Genomic DNA, 20,831 nt, shown 5'->3' on the forward strand with positions numbered 1-20,831 from the left:
GCAGGGCTCCGCTGCACCGCCAGCCGGCCCCCCTCCTGGCGCGTGCACACCAGCCCCAGCCTGCTCCCCCGGGGCACGCAGCTACAGCAGCACGGGCCCCTTCTCCGAGGAAGGGAACACAGCTCAAAGTCTCCGCCCACCCCGCCCCAAAACACAGCAGGATCGTGGCCAGCTCGCCCCCCGAGCTTTGGCGCAAGTGAACGAAGGGGCAGGCAGGGACTGCAGATCAATCCCCGCAAGCCACCTCGTCCTCTAGTTTTTAAAAGCTGCCTTTAAAAATAACTCCACATAAATCATTGCAAGCCGCCTCGTCCTCAGGCTTTAAAAGCTGCCTTTAAAATAACAGCAATGCCACTCGTTGGCAGAGCCCTGCTAAATGCAATGAACAACCAGGAGGACAGTTACCTGAGCAAACATATCTGAAGGTAACAGGAGAAGCTGGGCTATTCCTGGCATGACGGGGAGAGCACAGTGTCTCAACACAGTATTCAAGCCCTGGCATGATGATAATGGTGAGAAAATGCACCATAGCTGGCCCTGTGGGTCCCTTGGATAACATCATGAACCAAAATAACTGTCCCTGTGTTTTCTGAAGGTACACTACTCTGGTGATGGAACCAAACGCATTCGCCCAGAGTGAAAAGACCTTGCTAAATTCTCCCTGCAAATTAGATCTGCTGTGACCTTTTGAGATGATCCAGTTTTTCCATTCATTGCAAAACTCCCTCCCCCCCCACCCACCCAAAACACTAAATACCACATGCTAACCCCCTGCAAAAGCCGACACCCACATCCACAACCGCACAGTAGCCCAGATCAGAACGGGGCTGGAGCTGTGGTTTCTATTAACTCATTTCTAACCCTTGTTTGGAGTGGGTTAAATACATATTGAGTTGAATTATTTAAAAAATGACTGTTCCCGCAGCCCCGTCTCCCCCCGGCTGCAGGGATCCAGGGTCAGGAATCCGACTGGGAGCTTCATCTCCTTTCAGATTAGGGACCGAGTTCCTGGGGCAGGTCTGAATAGACACCCCCTTCTGGAAGCGGCAGTTATTCGGGGTTTGAGAGGGAAGTGACTCAGTGTCAGGCCCCGTTCCGCCACAGATGAGAAATCAAAAGGGAGGGTCCCAAAGGAGGGGAGAAAAATCATCGCGTAAATATGCCCGGCATTTCCAGGGAAAGGCAGCTCTTGGTTAGGCTGGCTAGGGCTGACTCCGCTCTGAGGAATCAAGAGGCTGGAAACACCCCCAGGAGGCTCAGCTGGGGGTGTGTGTGGCTGGGGAGCGCTCCCCTTGAAAGAGAAAAAGAGCGAGCAGGTCACCCCGAAGCTCCCCTGCAAAGCGGCCCGAGGACGCAGCAGGCACCGTGTTCTATGCAGGGCGACCTGGAAAGAGGTTTCCTGGACAGCGGGGTTAGGAGACCAGGGGGAGGACGGGAAAGCGGATGAAACTGTCCTTGGCCTGGGGCGTGAGGGGGCCCGAGCGGGGGGTAAGGGAAGATTCCCCTGGCCTGGGAGCAGAGCTCGGGGAGCTCAGAGATGCAGCCCCTGTCACTCATAGCCTCAGTCATGGCCTTAGCCGATTTTAGCCAAGCTCCAGTTGCATTGCCAAGCTCTGGGTGTACCCAGCAGCCCTGCCCTCCCACCGCCCTCAGCCGGGCAAGGGAACGGGGTGCCCGGACGTAGGGATTTTACCTGTCCGGCCAGATGTCACTCCCGACCCACGCGCCCCTCGCACGCACCGGTCTGCCCGGCAAGGCTGGCCAGGCATCGGGGGACCTCCCCGCTGGGACCCGAGGGACCAAACAGCACCAGCTGGCCTGGGTATGGCTGCAGTGAGGGCGAGCGGGGTCCCCAACAGGGCGCAGACCCAAGGCAGCTGCGTGGAACTGGCGCGGTAGCGGCAAAAGCCCGGCTCACTGCGCCTTCTCCAGAGCCCTCACCCCCCAGAGCCGGGCACTGCCCTCGAGCGGGCTAGAGCGGCCGCCCCACGCCGAGGGGACTGCGCAGGGAAAGCTCCTTACCCCATTGCTCTGCCCTTGATCGCCGCCCGCCAGCACCCGCTGCCCCTGCTCCAGTGGCTCATCCTCCCCCCACTCCCACCCTCTTCCCCTTGGGTCCAGTGCCTCATCGCCATGGCCCATCCTTCTCCTGCCCAGAGCCCCTTGGCAGAGCAGGCAGTCTGGCTGCTACTCCCAAGCCGATCGGGGCTCCCCTTCCCTTGCTGTAGCTCCCAGAGCACCCACCCCCAGAAGGAACAGGCTCTCCTGACCCGCCGTCTTAGCCCGGCTACCCGAAGCCAAATTCCGAGTCTAGGGGCAATAGGAAACGTACTGAGGGTGGCATTTGTTTTGGCACTGGCAGGGGTGGCGACTGGGGCTAAGGAGGCAGGAGAAAAAGTCAAACCGGAGTGGCGCTGGCACCGGGGAGGAGGGGCATTAGTCGGTGTGACCCCTGAGCTGTCTGACAGATCCAACCCCAAAATGCAGCTCCCCAGGACTTGGCGTTCACAAGCCGCCCTGACCCAGACCAAACCCTGCTTTCTAAAACCTCTCCCCAGCTTCTTCCCAAGGCGGCGAGAGGTCTGCGGAAGGAGGGGAAGCTCCAGGGGATGTCTAGAGCCGGTCGGCTTCCTAAGGAACGCCCTGCACGCCCCTTCTAGCGGGGCATTCACACGCCCCTCGGTGTCCTCCAATTCTACAGCGACTTCACTTGCTAAGGGAAAGCATTAGAAGAGAAAACCAAGGATCGGGATCGCTTGCCACGTGCCATCATTCTAACAGAGGACTTGAAAAAGATTTGCTCTTTAAAGGGTAAAACCGAACCCAAATATTTATGCTCGGTAAAGGGGATAAAAGAGCAATGCACACTTAATAAAGAAGATGTTTTCCTCGGTGGTAAGTGATCTAACCTAGCAAAGGAATTCTTAATAGCCACCCAGTGCCCTCTCACTGTGTGTGCAGCATCTGCAGCCCACCCCGCTACCTACACCGGGAATTTGAGCTTCTCTTTACTATTCCCCTTCGTCAGTGAAGGAAATGTACCATTGTTACGTTCCCTCCCCTCAACCCCCCAGGTATGGTAAATCCACTGCTGCAGAGACAGATTTTAAAAGCAAGGTTTCAATTATGCCTTCCCCCTTGTACTGTCCTCTAAACACACCGAATTAGAGGAGAAACATCCGAAAAGCAGTTTGACATCAGTACTTACGGCTTGTCAGCTGCGGGGGACAGCCTGGAAAAAGGGATACTTGCAGCACCAGGTCAATTTAAAGTGTTTGACTAATTTGAAACGAAAATTTTAGTTTTTAGATCTGTTGGAAAAGCAAGATTGTATCGAACAATTGTCTTAAATTATACATCTAAACCAGCTTCTAGAAACCAGATTTATCATCATGGGTTTTAGACAAGACATTTAAATGCGCCTTCGAATTACAAACTGAAAACATCCATCTGCCTGTCTAAACAACCAGAAGAAACATAATTTGAACTTTTGAAACCATTTTTATTTCTATCTTTTGTGCTTTTAAAACTAATCTCACCAGGAATATCACAAAGCGATCTAAACCCGCTAAACTAGCTGGAAGTTAGTTCACCAGAATCCAGACTACAGAAACTGAACGGATTCATTTTAATTCCAAAGTGACATTTTTAAAGTTTGCTGTTTTGCCCTTAGGTTTCCGATCGTGACAATTTATAAAGAATGACCGTTTTCATGACTGCTGATCGAGTTTTTGCAACGAAAAAAAGTTTTTATTTAAACTTCAGAAAGATACAGCAGGCATTGTTAAAGATTCGAATCGAAATTTATAAAATTTAAGTACAAAATATCCTATTTACACGACAGCTGTGAGAGACAACTTATCAGCAAATCAAATGTAGGGAGTTCAAAAACTAATTATGTATGTTCCAAACAAATTCTTAGATGTAAGCAATAATTAATAGAGAAGAGAAAATGAAGGGAAAACGAAAAATAATTGAAAATGTGTCCAAGTAAAAAACTAACACCAAATTTTTAAAAAAGCTCAATACACGCGTTTTCGTTAAAACGTATTAACATGTGTGGGAAAATATTTAATATTTTGTTTTTATCAATATATTTCGTATAATCAGCCTGATTAAAATTAACTTGCAAGACAGTTGCTGTTAAGAAAATGCATGAATGGATCAGGTGAACTCCTTTTAAAGGCTGTTTGTTTTCTGAGAAACTGAACAAGTTTCACTGAAAGCACAGATCGCAAAACTTTACACTCTAATTCTCTCTGAATGTGAAAATGATGGAAGTTCTGAAGTCAAAAAGACAATTTAACATAAGTGCATCAAACCAACAGCTGCTACTCTGAAACATCTACAGAATATTCAAGAAAGCTTAAAGCCAGAATGTTTCCATTATCTCTAGTTTCCACCAGTCCCTTTGTGAGGAAATACAGTGACGATATAATTATTTCACATCCATCTTATTCAAATTCAGAAGCACTCTAGCTTTTAATGTGTATTACTTCAATATGAAACATGCTTTTACTAATAATTAATCTTGTAGCTATTTTACCATTTAACATTTACATTGTTTGTAACATTTAAAAATCTCAAAGAGTAAAAACTGTGAAAGAATGAGCAAGCTACAATTTAACAATATTTTTATGTAATTGCTTTAATACTAATTAATACATTTTGATAAAAACATACAACACTAGAATCCCAGACTGAGAACAGATATATTATAGTAAATTAGATTTAAAAAACTGAGACAAATGGATTCAATTCATATCTGCTCTACCCTAGTGTACACTGAATGGGACAGGCGAAATCTTTAATAAACTTTAATACAGAACAACTGAACCTCAGAAAATAGTACTTAAGTAATTTGTTTTATTCTTTAAAACAATAATCCAGCAAAACTGAGAGACAATAGAGTTAAATCCTGCTTCTTAGCATAACCCTGGTGTACACTGAATGGAGTAGAACCAGAATCTTTCACAAGACAGATATACACCCAGCTATATTCTCCATGTTCTTCTTCAGATCTTACAGTTGTTTAAAAGGATTTGCTGATCCCTGGTGAACTTTAGAATCATCAGCAACTCTTTTTCATACCCAAAATCAGTACATCAATTGCTATGCACTCTAGAGCGAGCTGAAAATGACCCAATTTGTAAGAATAAAAAGAAAGATAAGAAGCCATAAGGAGAAGTAACCACGGCCACCATAGGCTACTATAAAATAAAATACAGGCCCAGCGAACCCACACAAGGCTCTGCACCCTTGGATATTTGAGACTATCAGAACCCCACAAAACCAGGCACTTCCGTCCTCCTGGCGGCCTGGGGGAGAGAACTGAGTTCGATATTTAAAATTCTGACAGTGAAGCCCTAGAAGTGGGGAACCAGTTGAGTTCTAAAAGCCAAACTCCTGAGACTAAGGAGAATCCCACCTAAAACATGACGACCCCACAACAAACAAAAAAGACCCCACCCAAATCCCAATAAAGGGGGGAAAGAGGAAGAAAATGCAGGGCCCGATGCTGCTAAAAGGCTTTGCCTTCATAAGATCCTGAACCATTCGACTGCCATGCAACTGATTAAAGAAAAACAAATTAATGTCCTTTATTTACATCGCAAGCTATAGATGGGGGGAAGAAGGGGAAACCCACACTTTTATACCCGCAGACATTCAACATGTCAGGATGATGGGCTCATTTTATTTTCAGGCCATTTGCCCACTGGCCTTGTTGATGTTCTAGTCTATTATTAATAATCATTATTTTCAATAGGTCTGATTCATTAAGTGCCATCTGCGATTCACCCCCCGTCACTTGTGTCTACTTCGCTGGTGGAGGGGGCCGAACAAATCAGCGTCAAAGTCAGACCCGATCCAGAGATTACTACTACAGCGGCCCCGGGAAGCAGCGGAGATCCCCGGGCGGCGGGCCGGGAGCGGGCGCAGGCTTACCGGGGCTCGAAGTTCACATGGAGCGGGTGTAGGGGACGCTGGGCTGCGGCGCGGTGGCCCCGGCGGCAGGTGAGCGCACCTGCGCCGCGCGGGAGCTGCCGGGGGCAGGAAGGAGGCTGGCTGCGGCGGAGCAGCAGAGCAGGCCCGGCCAGAGCCCGCCGCTCGCAGCGCACGCACAGCCCCGGCGCTCGGCTCGGCTCTCCCCGCAGACGGCGAGTCGTGGCAGCCCGGCGTCGGCACGTAACCCGGCGCTCCGTACTTGACACCGCTGCCGTCAGTGCGCCTTCCCCCTGCCTAGCCCCCCTCTGCGGCTCGCCGCGCGGCAGCAGAGAGGGTGGCGGGCCGGGTGTCCCGGGGCAGGGGCGGATGGGCCCAGCCTGCCCGCGGTCTGCGGGCCGAAGATCCGCGGGGGAAGTGCGCCGCTGCGGCCGGCTGCACCGCCCCCTCTTTCCCGCAACGCGGAGAGCTCGGCCCGAGCCCGACCCAGGGCTCGCCCGTCCCAGGCAGCAGGTACGGCCCGCGCCCCGGCTGCCGGAGGAGAGCGGCCCCCGCGAACCCTGACTTCTGGGGCGAGCATGGGCCGCGGGTTGTTAACAGCAACGGCACCTCCCCAGCTCGCCACCAGGAGGCGACAGGCCCCTCGGTGCACAGCGCTCCTTTCCGCCCGGCCCGCAGAGGGGAGGGCGGCCTAGCGCCTAGGGCTGAGCCCCTCTCACCCCCAGGAGGTGGCGTTGCACACTCAGCTTGTGCCCCAAGCCATGTTGCACACTTAGAGTGCCCCCCTCTCACCCAGGCTGTGCCCTGGGGTGGTGTAGCACAATTAGGCTGTGCCCACCTCACCCCTACATGACAGTGGAGTGCACATACATTATTATGCTTCACTCACCTCACTGCTAAGTAGAAATACAAGCACCCTCCGATCCACCTAGTATCTTTATCTCCTGTACCGTAGTGCAGGGCAGAGAACTGTAAATCTCCCATCAAGGCCTAATCCAACTCCCATGGAAGTAAAGGAATCTCATTGGCTTCACTGGGAATTGGATCAGGCCCTCAAAGTGCCAAGACTGTGAAAATAACGTGGAGGAGGGATATAGTCATAGAGTTTATGGCTAGAAGGGACCACATGTTAATCTAGACTTCCTATTCATCCATTGTCATTAACTTCCAAATCGGATTTACTCAGTTCGTATGTTCACTTTTCTAAATGCCAGCCTTACAAAGCTTGCCTTGGGATCTGAAAATTCAGCTGTGTCATGCCCTATACATCATCCTCTGTAATACAGATTGTGCATTTACTGCATACCTCTGTTGATAATACACAAGGCAGAATAGAATCAAGTTTGTTTCTTGTAGCTTTTTTTGGCTCCACAGTGCCAACCATCAGTATACACCTGTTTTTGCCAGTAAAGCAACCACATAGGGCTCAACAAATGCATCAGGAATAGATACATTAAGTAATAAGGTATCATTGCAATGCAGTGAGAGAATATACCATCTCCTCAGTAGTATAAAAAAAGTGGAGGAGGGAGAACATAACAGGTACTTACCAACCGGAAAAGAAAAATATACAGCTGCTAACTAGAAAATGGTTTCTTTAGGGCTGCAGCTGCTTGAGGCTGCCAAATTTAAAGGGCCAGCTGCAGAAAGGCATGCTGGGAAAAACAGCAGGGAAGGCTGCTGTAGGGACAGATAGCAGTGTTCAGTAAGTTGATGAGGGAAGGTGTTGGGTGTATCTGGAAGTCTGTCACAGTCATTATGACTGTGGCTATATTTCAAGAAGGTTGTACTATAGGTTTGTTGTAAAAATGTTATGGCATATAGAACTTCAAGAGAGTAAATTACTATGGTAATTTTAGCATTAATGTCAGTGGAGAAAGGGAAAAGTGAGGTGAAGGAAATAGCTGTGTGCTATAATATAAAGGGTTAAGAAACTGCTCAAATGTAAGATAATCTAAATAGGTGGCAAAGTGGACAGTCGGAGTGCATATAAATATAGTGAATGAAGAAGAAGACTGTGCATAGGTTTGAGCTGGTGCTGTCTGTTGTGGGCTATTGGAGCAGCAGAGAGGTATATTTATTTGGGATGGTAAGTTGTGAAGCTTCTGTTTGCTAGCACAGTGTGGTAGTGCCTTGGGATCTTATGAAAACCTTTTCTTCTATATTCTGTTTTCAGGTGACTTGTTCGTTACAGTATTTACTGGGGAACTTTGTTTTGCATAGATTTTACTTTTCTCTTTCTTCTTCATTAAAGACTCTTGCTTGCAGTTGAGCATTAAAATGGGAGACTAACCAAACCGTAAAAGCAAACTAGAGACCAAGTGAGATTTTTTTTTTTAGCCTAGAATCTGGGCAGAACTGAAATGGAGATCTTAATGGGCCATTATCTGTAGCCCAAAAAGAAATCCTACAGGATGATGTTGGCTAGTCCTCCTCTCCATAAAGTCAGTGCTGCCTGTAATCCAATTTCGGGATACAAAATGCTGATTTAGCTGGAATATATCAAGGTAATCAATTTGTCTAAAGACACATGGTAGTCTGACATAACTCTGGCTTCTGCAAGCTGACTGTCATGGAGTCTCCTGGGAAATATGTTGTGCTACATGAAGAAGCACCTGCAGCCCTTAACATGTGATTTTATCCAATGCAAGCGTGTTTCCACTTACTAGAAAAACAAAGCCAGTCATCAAGATCTCTGGACTCTTCAGATCACTTGTAAACCCATGAACTGCTACCCTGTGTCACAGTAACTTCATGGGGTAATAGCAAGGACAGGAGAGAGCCACTTTCTCCTAGTAAGGGAGTGACACTTCTTTCTTGAGCTATAGCTTGCAAACTGTCAGAACTGTCCTATGAGTGAGTTTGAATGATTACAGAGATGTCTGATGTGCTCTGGTCTTACAACACAATTTAAATACTCTGAAGTATTTAAAATCTTTATTTTTAAAAGGCTATCCAGGAAGATCTACTGTCTTGATCCTCAGTCAGCCCTGCTCCCCAGCTTCTTAGGAAGATTCTAGTAGCTGGGATAGCTAGCCTAGAAGGCCTTCACCTCTTCTCTGACTAGAGCTTGCAGTCACCTCAAGGAGTCTAAACCTGCCTCTTGTGATGGGGGGAAAAAGCTACTTGAGCTGTACTAAGAAATCCCGGCAATTACAGGCTAGTGAGCCTGACTTCATTACTGGGCAAACTGGTTGAAACTATAGTAAAGAACAGAACTGTCAGACACATAGATAAATATAATTTGTTGGGGAAGAGTCAACATGGTTTTTGTAAAGGGAAATCATGCCTCATCAGTCTACTAGAATTCTTTGAGGGGGTCAATAAGCATGTGGACAACGGGGATATAGTGTACTTAGATTTTCAGAAAGTTTTTGACAAGTTCCCTCACCAAAGGCTCTTAAGGAAAGTAATTTGCCATGGGATAAGAGGGAAGGTTATCTCATTGATCAGCAACTGGTTAAAGTATAGGAAACAAAGGGTAGGAATAATTGGTCAGTTTTCAGAATGGAGCGAGGTAAATAGTGGTGTCCCCCAGGGGTTCGGCACTGGGACCAATACTATTCAACATATTCATAAATGACTTTGAAAAAGGGGTAAACAGTGAGGTAGCAAAATTTGCAGATGATACAAAACCATGCAGGATAGTTAAGTCCAAAGCAGACTGCAAAGAGCTACAAAGAGATCTCACAAAACTGGGTGACTGGGCAACAAAATGGCAGATGAAATTCAGTGCTGATAAATGCAAAGTAATGCACATTGGAAACTACAGTATACATATAAAATGATGGGGTCTAAATTAGCTGTTAGATATCTTGGAGTCATTGTAGATAGTTCTCTGAAAACATCCACTCAATGTGCAATCGCAGTCAAAAGCACTAACAGGGGGAAGGGATAGCTCAGTGGTTTGAGCATTGTCCTGCTATGTTGTGAGTTCAATCCTTGAGGGGGCCACTTAGGGATCTGGGGCAAAAACAGTACTTGATCCTGCTAGTGAAGGCAGGGGGCTGGACTTGATGACCTTTCAAGGTCCCTTCTAGATAGGATATCTCCATTAATTTAAAAAAATGTTGGGAATTATTAAGAAATGTCTAGTTAATGAGACAGAAAATAGCATATTGACTCTATAAATCCAACTTGAATAGTGCATGCAGGTGTGGTTGCCCCATCTCAAAAAAGACATACTGGAATTGGAAAGGGTTCAGAGAAGGGCAACAAAAATTATTAGGGATATGGAACAGCTTCCGTATGAGGCAAGATTAATAAAATTTGGACTTTTCATCTTGGAAAAGAGATGACTAATGCGGGATATATGATAGAGGTCTATCAAATCATGACTAGCGTGGAGAAAGTAAATAAGGAACTGTTATTTACTCCTTCTCATAATACAAGAACTAGGGGTCATCAAATGAAATTAATAGGCAGCAGGTTTAAAACAAACAAAAGGCAGTATTTCTACACACACAATGCACAGTGAACTTGTGGAACTTTTTGCCAGAGGATGTTGTGAAGGCCAAGACTACAACAGGGTTTACAAAAGAACTAGATGATAACATGGAGGATAGGTCCATCAATGGCTATTAGCCAGGATGGGCAGAGATGGTGTCCCTAGCCTCTGTTTGCCAGAAGCTGGTCCTGGGTGACAGGAGATGGATCACATGACGATTACCTGTTCTGTTAATTCCTTCTGGGGCACCTGGCATTGGCCATTGTCAGACGACCGGATACTGGGCTAGATGGACCTTTGGTCTGAACCATTATGGCTATTCTTATGTAAACAGGAAAAGAAACTATTGGCCTTGCTTAGACTCTGACTAAAGCTTCAATAAAACCAATGCCTAGCCAAGCAGTGAAAGTCTTTGCGTAAAAGCATTACATATGATGGAGTGCTGAATGGCTCACGAGACTGGTAATGGAACACAGGGACACACCTCTAGGTTACTGGTTCAGATCAGTACAGGTTGGTAGAGGTGAAAGTTAACTGCAGACGTTAGGTCGTAGAACTATTTTGGTTTCAATTCCTTTAATGATGGATAGGTGTCCAAATCATGATGGATGAGACCTAGAGATCAACTTGCCTTCCCTTGAGGCGGTCAGGACTAAGAGCAATGCGGGGGAAATGTATACACCGCTACCTCGATATAACGCAACCCGATATAACACAAATTCAGATATAATGCGGTAAAGCAGTGCTCTGGGGGGTGGGGCTGCGCACTCCGGTGGATCAAAGCAAGTTCAATATAACGCGGTAAGATTTTTTGGCTCCCGAGGACAGCGTTATATCGAGGTAGAGGTGTATTTCCACTCAGCCCATTCTGTGGATGAAGAGAAGACACTAATGTTCATGTCAAGCCAATACTTAAATTAACTAATTTTCCTTAAAAGTTACAATTAAAAGTAAATATCTGTAATTGAGGATTGGCTACAGAATCGTATAGTTAATTACGGAGCATTTTCTCATTGATGGATTTTAAGGTACTCTTCAGGTAGAAAATCTAGAATAAGCAGAATGTGATAATTACTTAATCAGTGGCCAAATACTTCATTGGCTCCTTGAAGTCCATGGTAAAACTCAATGGGGGGGTTGCCATTGACTTCAAAGGGCCAGGATTTCACCCTTACTACATCAATTGAAGGTACAGGTGGAACTCTGGCCTACAGCAAAAACTGGTGCTTGGCTAAAAGCAAGCAAGTTTTAACAGTTTTACTCTAGATTTATCCAATATTTTCCCTTTTCTCAATAATAATATTAATGAAACTTGATGTTTAGACAGAAGTTGTTTATGTTGTGCATAATGGGCCAGTGTTAATGTCCAAGAAATACATATCTTCTCCTTTTGGAGTTTAATTTTGTCCCAAATATGGGTTATGTATTAAAAAGAACCAACAACTTTTCCCTACTGTGCATAGAAATATTTAGAGAAAAGATCTTAAATTTCTATAAACTCTTTTAAACTTGAACGTGTGTGGGTACTGACAGTGTCTTCAATCCAAATATGACTGCATTGGCTGTGGAGCAGAAGAATCAGAAAATGCAATTGACTAGAAACACCATAACTGCCTAGTTTAGTTTGATTATCCAAACTGAGTGAAATGTAAAAGGTGCAGTCACTAGTGTGCAAGGCCATGATATAATACACATCATGCTTCCCCGGTCCCTTCACAAAACCTCCTGCAATCTTGCTACCTCCACTTGTTCGTAGCTTTGTGTCATCTGAGTTCGGAGACCATGGAGTTAGCTCAGATTTCTCAGTCCATAACTAATATGTTAAATTGTTCCTTCCACTGAGCCCTGTGGGAGTCCAATTATTCTTCCAAAAGGATTTTCTGCCTTCGGGCCAGCTCTTTGCCTCTTTTTCAGCCCTTTCCCATCACTCCCGCAGTGGAAAAAGAGAGTATAACAATGGCTTACATAATGACTGAGTATTTCCCAAGTATTGGGCAATCCTTGGGTGATGTAGAGGCAGGCGGCAGGAGAATGGTTGTGAGGTTGGTTGCAATTTGGCATTCCCTGACTGCCATTAACAGTCCCTTGAGGCTGTAGGCGGCTGGGTGGAATTTAAAGTATCTCTGAGGGTGGTTGAAGGTGCATAGCCCAAGGATTTAGGAGTGTGAGGAGGATACAACATTGTGTAAAGTCACCTTGGATGCCCCCGGTCCTCTGCAAAGCCCAGCTCAAGCAGAGCCAAGGAATGAGACTCCAGCTCTTAGCCAGTTGGAAGGAAGGGTTCAATCTGTTTTGTTCTTTAGTACTGCTACATTTTGGATCATATTCACAAACTACTTGTGAGTGATCGCACAACAGGCTTTACTTAAATCAAGGTAAATTGCACTATTATACCAGGCTGTCTGGTTATCCTGTATTCTGCACAAAAATATTGCATTGAGAGAAGAGTAAGGATGCAAAGATAAGCACTTCAAAGTCAGGAAATGACAACGTTAAGGTTGCATCACAATATATTCTTTAATTACCTTGCTCACATAGTATTTGTTCTGTAGGATCCTTAGCTCAGTGCACAGACTGCATGGTGTGCAGTGACTAAAGAAATGGTGCGACACTTATTTAAGTCACTTATTACAATTGAAATGATGAATGCAAGACAATTTCTACTGGGTCGGTCAACCCAAATTAAAACAGTAGGTCTCTATGGAAACTAAATTACTTATTTTCATTTTTTTTAACTAAATCAAATTATTTGTGAATGTTGGTTTTAGTCTCTCTGTTCAGGGAGAGCTCCTGCTTATTCCACTGGAAACCAGCCAAGCTGCATACTCAATGAGGCATGGGGCTGCCAAATTTCAGCTTTCTGCCCTCACCCACTTTGGCACCAGAGACGTTAGTCATTTTTGCATATATTTCAGAAATTTATGACCAGTTGAAAACAATGGAAAAGCTTAGGCAACCTGCAGTACAGCACACTAGTTAGAACTCCTCCTCTATGAAACCAATCAGGTTTCTTTGACAATGTATTTCAAGTGAACCCCTTAGTGGGTGGTGGGTAGATGTTTGTTTATTTCAATGCGTAAGGATCCCCAAGGCTCTGGGGGTGCCCTGACCTACATAATATAATTCAGGTTCCATACACCAAACTAATTTTCCTCCCCAAATGAAAGTCAAACCTTCTCCTCCCAGCAGGCATCTATCAACTCTTCTCCACTCCAGCCCACCCACCCCCCAATGTACAGGAGGAAAGATGGCCCTTGTGTACCTGAGTGTCTAACCGATCCAGGCTTTGGCTTACCCCAGGGGTAGGAAAGCCCTTCCAGGGCCATCTTCTGAATGAAATTGAGGGAGCTCCAGCATGAATCCATCCATGGATGTGAACTGTGGCCGTATTGCATGTGGAAAGAGGTGATCTCTCATGGTGCCTGTTCCCAAACCTGCTTCAGCCTTTAAGTGGTCTCATGGGCTAGCCCCAAGCACAGCATGTTACAATCAGTGAGAGGTGATGAAGGCCTGGGTAAATGTAATGAGGTCCCCATCTGGAATCAGAGCTTGCATTCTTTTTACCAAAGGCAGATGGAGCAAAGTGCTCTTAGCCACAGCACCAACCTGGGTGTCTCAGAGCAGCTTTGGGCTCACTAACCCTTTTTAATAGCACAAATGCTGGATGCCCTCCCTCCATCCTGCATCATCCCTGCTGCTTCCTCTGGTTGCTTTTCCTAACCTTCTGCCAGGAGATGCCCTGCAATGGATAGTCCAGTATCAGTGGGGTTGGCAGAGGCGGGGATTTAGTGCAAGGTCTCAGTGGATCGAAGACATCATAACCTACAAATCCCCACTAACCCCCCCACTGGCGCCATCTATATGTTATACAGGAGGGTCAGGGGAGAGAGTTGAGCCCTGCAGTGCCTCACATGAGAGAGTTCTTAGGGCGGATGAACAAACACGTCTCACTGTTTGGCCTTCCCACCTAAATAGGAGCACGGACACGCCACCCAGCTCCACCAGCCCATGGAGGATTGACAGAGGGCCCAAAAAACTCTAGGAACTAGACTTAGCAGTTCCCAGTGAAAGCTGGTTGCAGGAGGGAGGGATTTGGTGGCTCTCATTGGAAGCAGCAGGGGTGTATCGCCTCCTGAAGATTTTGGCAGCACAGAGGGGCTGCTTCTCCATGGCAATGCCCAGCCTCCCACTCAGCCTTGGAGCCATGCTGCTATCGACTGTATTGTTGCCTTCACAGATACCTGTCTGGTATCTGCAGGGCTTTGAAAGGCACATGCCATGCAAAGCAGCTGCTCCCAAGTCCCATCAACTCCCTCCATGGAGTCCTACCACATATAGAGAGTGGAGCTGGAGAGACTTCCACAGGAGGGGGGTTGTCCACCCTCTCTCCTGCACCCTGGCTTTTTCTCCCCTCTGCAAGCATAGGTGATGGAGGGGAACATTTACCCCTTGGTCATGAAGGAGTTTCCCCTAGAGACTGTGGAAAGAGTGCATTCCTTCCAGAAACATCTCACCAGGCTGTTAGTCATTGCCTTCTCACAAGGTACCGTAGCAATTAAGAAACAGGCATTGCAACACAAAAGAAAGATGATCTAGATATACAACAAGGCTACTCAGCAGAAGGGATTGAATTGTTCTGGGTTGTCTTTTCCATTTTTAAAGCCTCTCACTGTAAAGGTATATTCATGTTTTATATATACAGTTCTACATTTTCAAAAGTAACTACTGATTTTAGCTGCTTCCATTTTTGGGTGCCCAACATGTGATACACTAAAAGGCCCTGGCTTTCAGAGGGCGGATGCTTACCATATCCTTGGTGTCTCAAGCTGGGTGATCAGTACTCTACCCTCCCTCGCCCCTCCAAATCACTAGTCTCTTTTTAAAATTTAACCCCTGGTTCTTTTCAGAATGTACTGAATCCTGGTAAATGGCTTCTTAGTCCAGGGAAGAGGCTTATTAAGTGTGGTCTTTTCCGAAAAGATTTTTAAAAATCCCTTTTTATAAAAAGACAGCAACACAGAGCGTCATGCAGCCTTTGCTAGTATTACTGCTTTAGTGCACTGTAATATTTTTATTACAACCCCCACTGTTTAGAATATATTGTAGAAATTTAATATGAATTTAGGATTTGCTTTAAAGCATTATCCGTCAAGCCTAGTATCTGACCTCCAGAAGTGGCCAGTACCTGATGCTTCATAGGAATATAGAGATTCGCTGCTGTGCCCATGGAGCTGGTTGTCATGGAGCTGATTATGGATTTCCAAATTTGTGGCTGGCACTGTGCCGGAGAATTGAGAGTGAGCAACTGTGTCTCCTTGGAAGAGGTTCCATAACTTCAGGGTTGCCCATTGGGACACTGAATTAAAGCAAAAGGCAACAAATTTAAAGCAGTTAAATGCTCCCTCCCTTTTTTCAAAAGTACAAAATATGTTGTTAGCCTGTGGAACTCACTGCCACTAGATATCGTGGAGGCCTTCAGCTGGGTAGGATTTTTAAAAAGGATTAGGCTTTTATCTAGATAATGAAATCATCCACTCTTACATTAGACAGAGTACAATGTATATGGATCATCAACCTTCAAAAGTCTCTTTCAGAGGAGAAGCCAACCTCCAACAGCATGAGGTTAGAAATAAAGGCACAGAATCTCAAAGATATTTAGGTGCCTAACTCCCATGGATTTCAATGGGAGTTAAGCACCTAAATGCCTTTGAGGACCAAACTACCCACTACAGTCTAGTTACTGACTAGTGTTGGAGGAGACAGGATGTGGAACAAGAAGACCCACTGATTAGATCTGATATGATGAGTCCCATGTTCCTGAGTAGATGTGCTGTGGCTAATATAAAGCACTACTCTGTCTAGCCATTCAATCCTGAATTTTAGGATGGCAGTTAGAAATGCTGAAAAGGAAACCTCAAATATGTAAATAATAGGGTTGTCGATTAATCACAGTTAACTCACGCGATTAACTCATGATTAACTTTAAAAAATCGCGATTGATCAGAGTTTTAATCGCACTGTTAAACAATAGAATACCAATTGAAATTTATTAAATAGTTGTAGATGTTTTTCTACATTTTCAATATACTGATTTTAATTACAACACAGAATACAAAGTGTACAGTGCTCACTTTATATTATCATTTTTGATTACAAATATTTGCACTGTACAAATGATAAATAAAAGAAATAGTATTTTTCAATTCAGCTCGTACAAGTATTATAGTGCAATCTCTATCATAAAAGTGCAACTTACAAATGAAGATTTTGTTTGCTACATAACTGCATTCAAAAACAATGTAAAACTTTAGCACCTACAAGCATAGGCGCCGACTTCCCCTCTGCCCCGTGGGTGCTTGACCCCCCTGCCTCTGGCCCCGCCCCTGCCTGCTCCTGCACCACCATTGCCCCGCCCCAATTCCACCCTCTTCCCCCAAGTCCTTGCCCCTGCCCTGTGTCTTTACCGCCTCTTCCCCCAAGCATGCCACATCCCAACTTCTCCCCCTCCCTCCCGGAAAGTCCTAAGCACCACCAAACAGCTGTTAGGTGGCGGGCGGGAAGCCCTGGGCCGGGGGGGGGGAGGAGCAGCAAGGACACTGTGCTCGGGTGAGGAGGGGGGTAGGGATAGCTTGGCTGCCGGTGGGTGCAGAGCACCCACTAATTTTTCCCCATGGGTGCTCCAGCCCTGCAGCACCCACGGAGTCGGCGCCTATGTCTACAAGTCCATTCAGTCCTACTTCTTGTTCAGCCAGTTGCTAACACAAACAAGTTTGTTTACATTTATGGGAGATAATCTGGCCCACTTCTTATTTACATCACCTGACAGTGACAACAGGCGGTCGTATGGCACTTTTGTAGCCGGCCTTGCAAGATATTTACATGCCAGATTTGCTAAAGATTCATATGTCCCTTCATACTTCAACCACCATTCCAGAGGACATGCTTCTATGCTGACGATGCTCATTAAAAAATAATGCATTAATTAAATTTGTTACTGAACTCCTCGGGGGGAAAATTGTATGTCTCCTACTCTGTTTTACCCGCATTCTACCATATACTTCATTTCATAGCAGTCTAGGATGATGACCCAGCACATGTTGTTCGTTTTAAGAACACTTTGCAGATTTGACAAAATGCAAAGAAGGTACCAATGTGAGATTTCTAAAGATAGCTATAGCACTTGAACCAAGGTTTAAAAATCTGAAGTGTCATCCAAAATCTGAGAGGGACGAGGTATGGCACATGCTTTCAGAAGTCTTAAAAAAGGGCAACACTCTGATGCGGAAACTACAGAACCCAAACCACCAAAAAAGAAAATCAACCTTCTGCTGGTGGCATCTGACGCAGATGATGAAAATGAACATCCATCAGTTCGCACTGCTTTGGATTGTTTGGATGCATGTCCTCTGGATGGTGGTTGAATCATGAAGGGTCATACAAATCTTTACCACATCTGGCACGTAAATATCTTGAGAACCGGTGACAACAGTGCTATCTGAACTCTTGTTCTCACTTTCAGGTGACATTGTAAACAAGAAGCAGGCAGCATTATCTCCTGCAAATGTAAACAAACTTGTTTGTCTGAGTGATTGGCTGAACAAGAAGTAGGACTGAGTGGACTTGTAGGCTCTAAAATTTTACATTGTTTTATATTTGAATGCAGTTATTTTTTGTACATAATTCTACATTTGTAAGTTCAACTTTCATGATAAAGAGATTACACTACAGTACTTGTATTCGATGAATTGAAAATACTATTTCTTTTGTTTTTTACAGTGAAAATATTTGTAATAAAAATAAATATATAATGAGCACTGTACACTTTGTATTCTGTGTTGTAATTGAAATCAATATTTGAAAATGTAGAAAACATCCAAAATATTTTTATAATTGGTATTCTCTTATTATTAACAGCATGATTAATCACGTGATTAATCGCAATTAATTTTTTTAATTGCTTGACAGCCCTAGTAAATAATGATGTTAGTGGATTACAATTGTACAGATTAATTTCAATCCATGAAAAAGAAAAAGGGTCCACATGTGACGGGGTAGTTTGTCCCCTCTGAGCAGTATGGCCTACTGGTCAGTTTACCGCAGCCCCTGGCATGGCTCTTTAAGACTTGAAAGGTCTGATTATAGGTACAAGGACCTGGGAGATATTAGGAGAGAGGAAGCAGGCCAGAGAGTAAGTTGGGCTTAGGAGGAAACCCAAGTACTACTTCTTTAAGGGCCAGGAGCCTTGCAAAGCTCCCGTCTCCCAACCAATGGGGATGAGTTGGGAGAAGGGGCCAGCTAAGTGCTGCCTCTTCCAGCAGTATGGAGGCTAGCAGATGCTGCAAGGAATATGAAGGCTCCTGTCCAGTCCTGAGTTAACAGGGAGCAGACACCAGCAGGAGAAGGCTACCAAACCTTCTCAGCCTGAGGATGCAGTGGGGCCAGCTGAAAGAGACAAATGGCAACCCAGCTGCAGAAGCTCCTGGTAAGGAGATGGATGATAATTCCTTGAACTACCCAAGCTAATGGGGGAGGGGCTGGGGCACTTGCAATAATCAGAGACGTAAAGACTGAGAAGAAAACCGCGAGGGGGGTGGGAGCAGAGCTTAGAGGGCAGGCTTCAGAGGAGCTCTGAAAGCCAGAAGAACCTTTTCTTTATTTAGGATTTTTTGTTATGGATCCTTTTGTGGAAACTTTTGTAATAAGCTACAAGAAGGTGTCAGGGTTCCCTCCCCACTCTGAACTCTGGGATACAGCTGTGGCGACCTGCATGAAAGACCCCCTGAACTTATATTATACCAGCTTAGGTTAAAAACTTCCCCAAGGCACAAATTCCTTTCCTTGTCCTTGGACGGTATTGCTGCCACCACCAATTGATTTAAACAAAAATTCAGGGATGGGCCACTTGGAATCCCTATTCCCCCTCCCCAGTATCCCCCCAATCTCCTTCACCTCCTTTTCTGGGGAGGTTTGAGAATAATATACCAACCAATTTGTTAGCAATGTGAGCACAGACCAAACTTTTTATCTTTAGGACACTAACATCAATCAGGTTCTTAAAAGAAGGACTTTATTATAAAGAAAAAAGTAAAAGAATCACACCTGAAAAATTAGGATGGAAGGTAACTGTGATGGGTTGGATCACAGAAACCCCGTTGGGAGCTGCCACCTGATGTGCCAAGACTACCTCTGCTCCTGTTTTCCCCACCAGCTCAGGACTCCAGCACCCTGTCTTGCTGAGCCAGACACTCCCGTCTGCTCCAACACAGACCCAGGGTCTGAATTACTTGCCCCAAAGCTGCAGGTTTACCTGAAAACAGCTCACAGAAGTGTACTTGTCTTTAGCACTCAGATGCCCAACTCCCAATGGGGTCTAAACCCAAATAAAACCGTTTTACCCTGTATAAAGCTTATGCAGGGTAAACTCATAAATTGTTCGCCCTCTATAACACTGATAGAGAGATATGCACAGCTGTTTGCTCCCCCAGGTATTAATACATACTCTGAATTAATTAATAAGTAAAAAATGATTTTATTAAATACAGAAAGTAGGTTTAAGTGGTTCCAAGTAGTAACAGACAGAACAAAGTAAGTCACCAAGCAAAATAAAATAAAATGGGCAAATCTATGTCTAATCAAACTGAATACAGATAAGATCCTCACCAGTTCCAGAATGCTCCCTTTTACAGACGAATCTTTTAGCCTGGGTCCAGCAATCACTCACACCCCTTTGTTCCAGTTTCTTCCAAGTATCCTGGGGAGTGGGGAGGCTTTCTCGTTAGCCAGCTGAAGACAAAATGGAGGGGTCTCCCACGGGTTTAAATAGACTTTCTCTTGTGGGTGGAGACCCCCCCTCCTCACTCCTATGCAAAGTCCAGCTCCAAGATGGAGTTCTGGAGTCACCTGGGCAAGTCACATGTCCATGCATGACTCACATTCTTTACAGGCAGAAGCCATTGTCCACATGGTATCTTGTATGTCTCCAGGAAGACTTCTTATGTGGATTGGAACATTCCAAGATGCATTGTTCCCCAAATGCTTCCTAATCGGGAACTTAACCTTGTGAATTCCTTCCTAAAGAAGCTGACCAAATGCCTCACAAAGCTAACTTAGAAATCAAGCAAATATACATAACTTTGAACACACAAATGGTGCCTGCATACAACTAGGATGAACATAACCAGTAGATCATAACCTTTACATAGATATGTTACATTGCATATGTAGCAAAACCTTATTCCAGTTATATCATACATACATTTATAAGCACACACCCCCCATAAAGCCTTATGGGGTACACTGTCACAGTAACTTTACAGAGTAATAAAAATATTTAAAACACAGAGGACTCCCCTCTGGACTCAGCTTCACAGTTACAAAAACAGGAATAAAACTACCTTTGTAGCATAGGAAGATTCACAAGCTAAAACAAAAGATAACCTAA

The 20,831-nt window shown here is 45.2% G+C and overlaps 2 protein-coding genes across 2 annotated transcripts in view; one reads left to right on the plus strand and one right to left on the minus strand.

Annotated features, from left to right (window-relative positions):
- The window catches only part of LOC135973260 (mediator of RNA polymerase II transcription subunit 15-like), a 43,977-nt gene extending 37,890 nt beyond the window's left edge, over positions 1 to 6,087 (minus strand). The window contains exon 1 of the mRNA XM_065555858.1: positions 5,947 to 6,087. The gene's annotated coding sequence lies outside the window, so the exon portion shown is untranslated. The remainder of the gene's footprint in view (positions 1 to 5,946) is intronic.
- Positions 6,088 to 6,312: 225 nt separating this feature from the next.
- The window catches only part of NRG2 (neuregulin 2), a 382,704-nt gene continuing 368,185 nt past the window's right edge, over positions 6,313 to 20,831 (plus strand). The window contains exon 1 of the mRNA XM_065555856.1: positions 6,313 to 6,456. Within this exon, the coding sequence (XP_065411928.1) occupies positions 6,313 to 6,456 (144 nt within the window). The remainder of the gene's footprint in view (positions 6,457 to 20,831) is intronic.

The sequence above is a fragment of the Chrysemys picta genome, chromosome 8, assembly GCF_011386835.1.
Source record: "Chrysemys picta bellii isolate R12L10 chromosome 8, ASM1138683v2, whole genome shotgun sequence".
Taxonomy (NCBI): domain Eukaryota; kingdom Metazoa; phylum Chordata; order Testudines; family Emydidae; genus Chrysemys; species Chrysemys picta.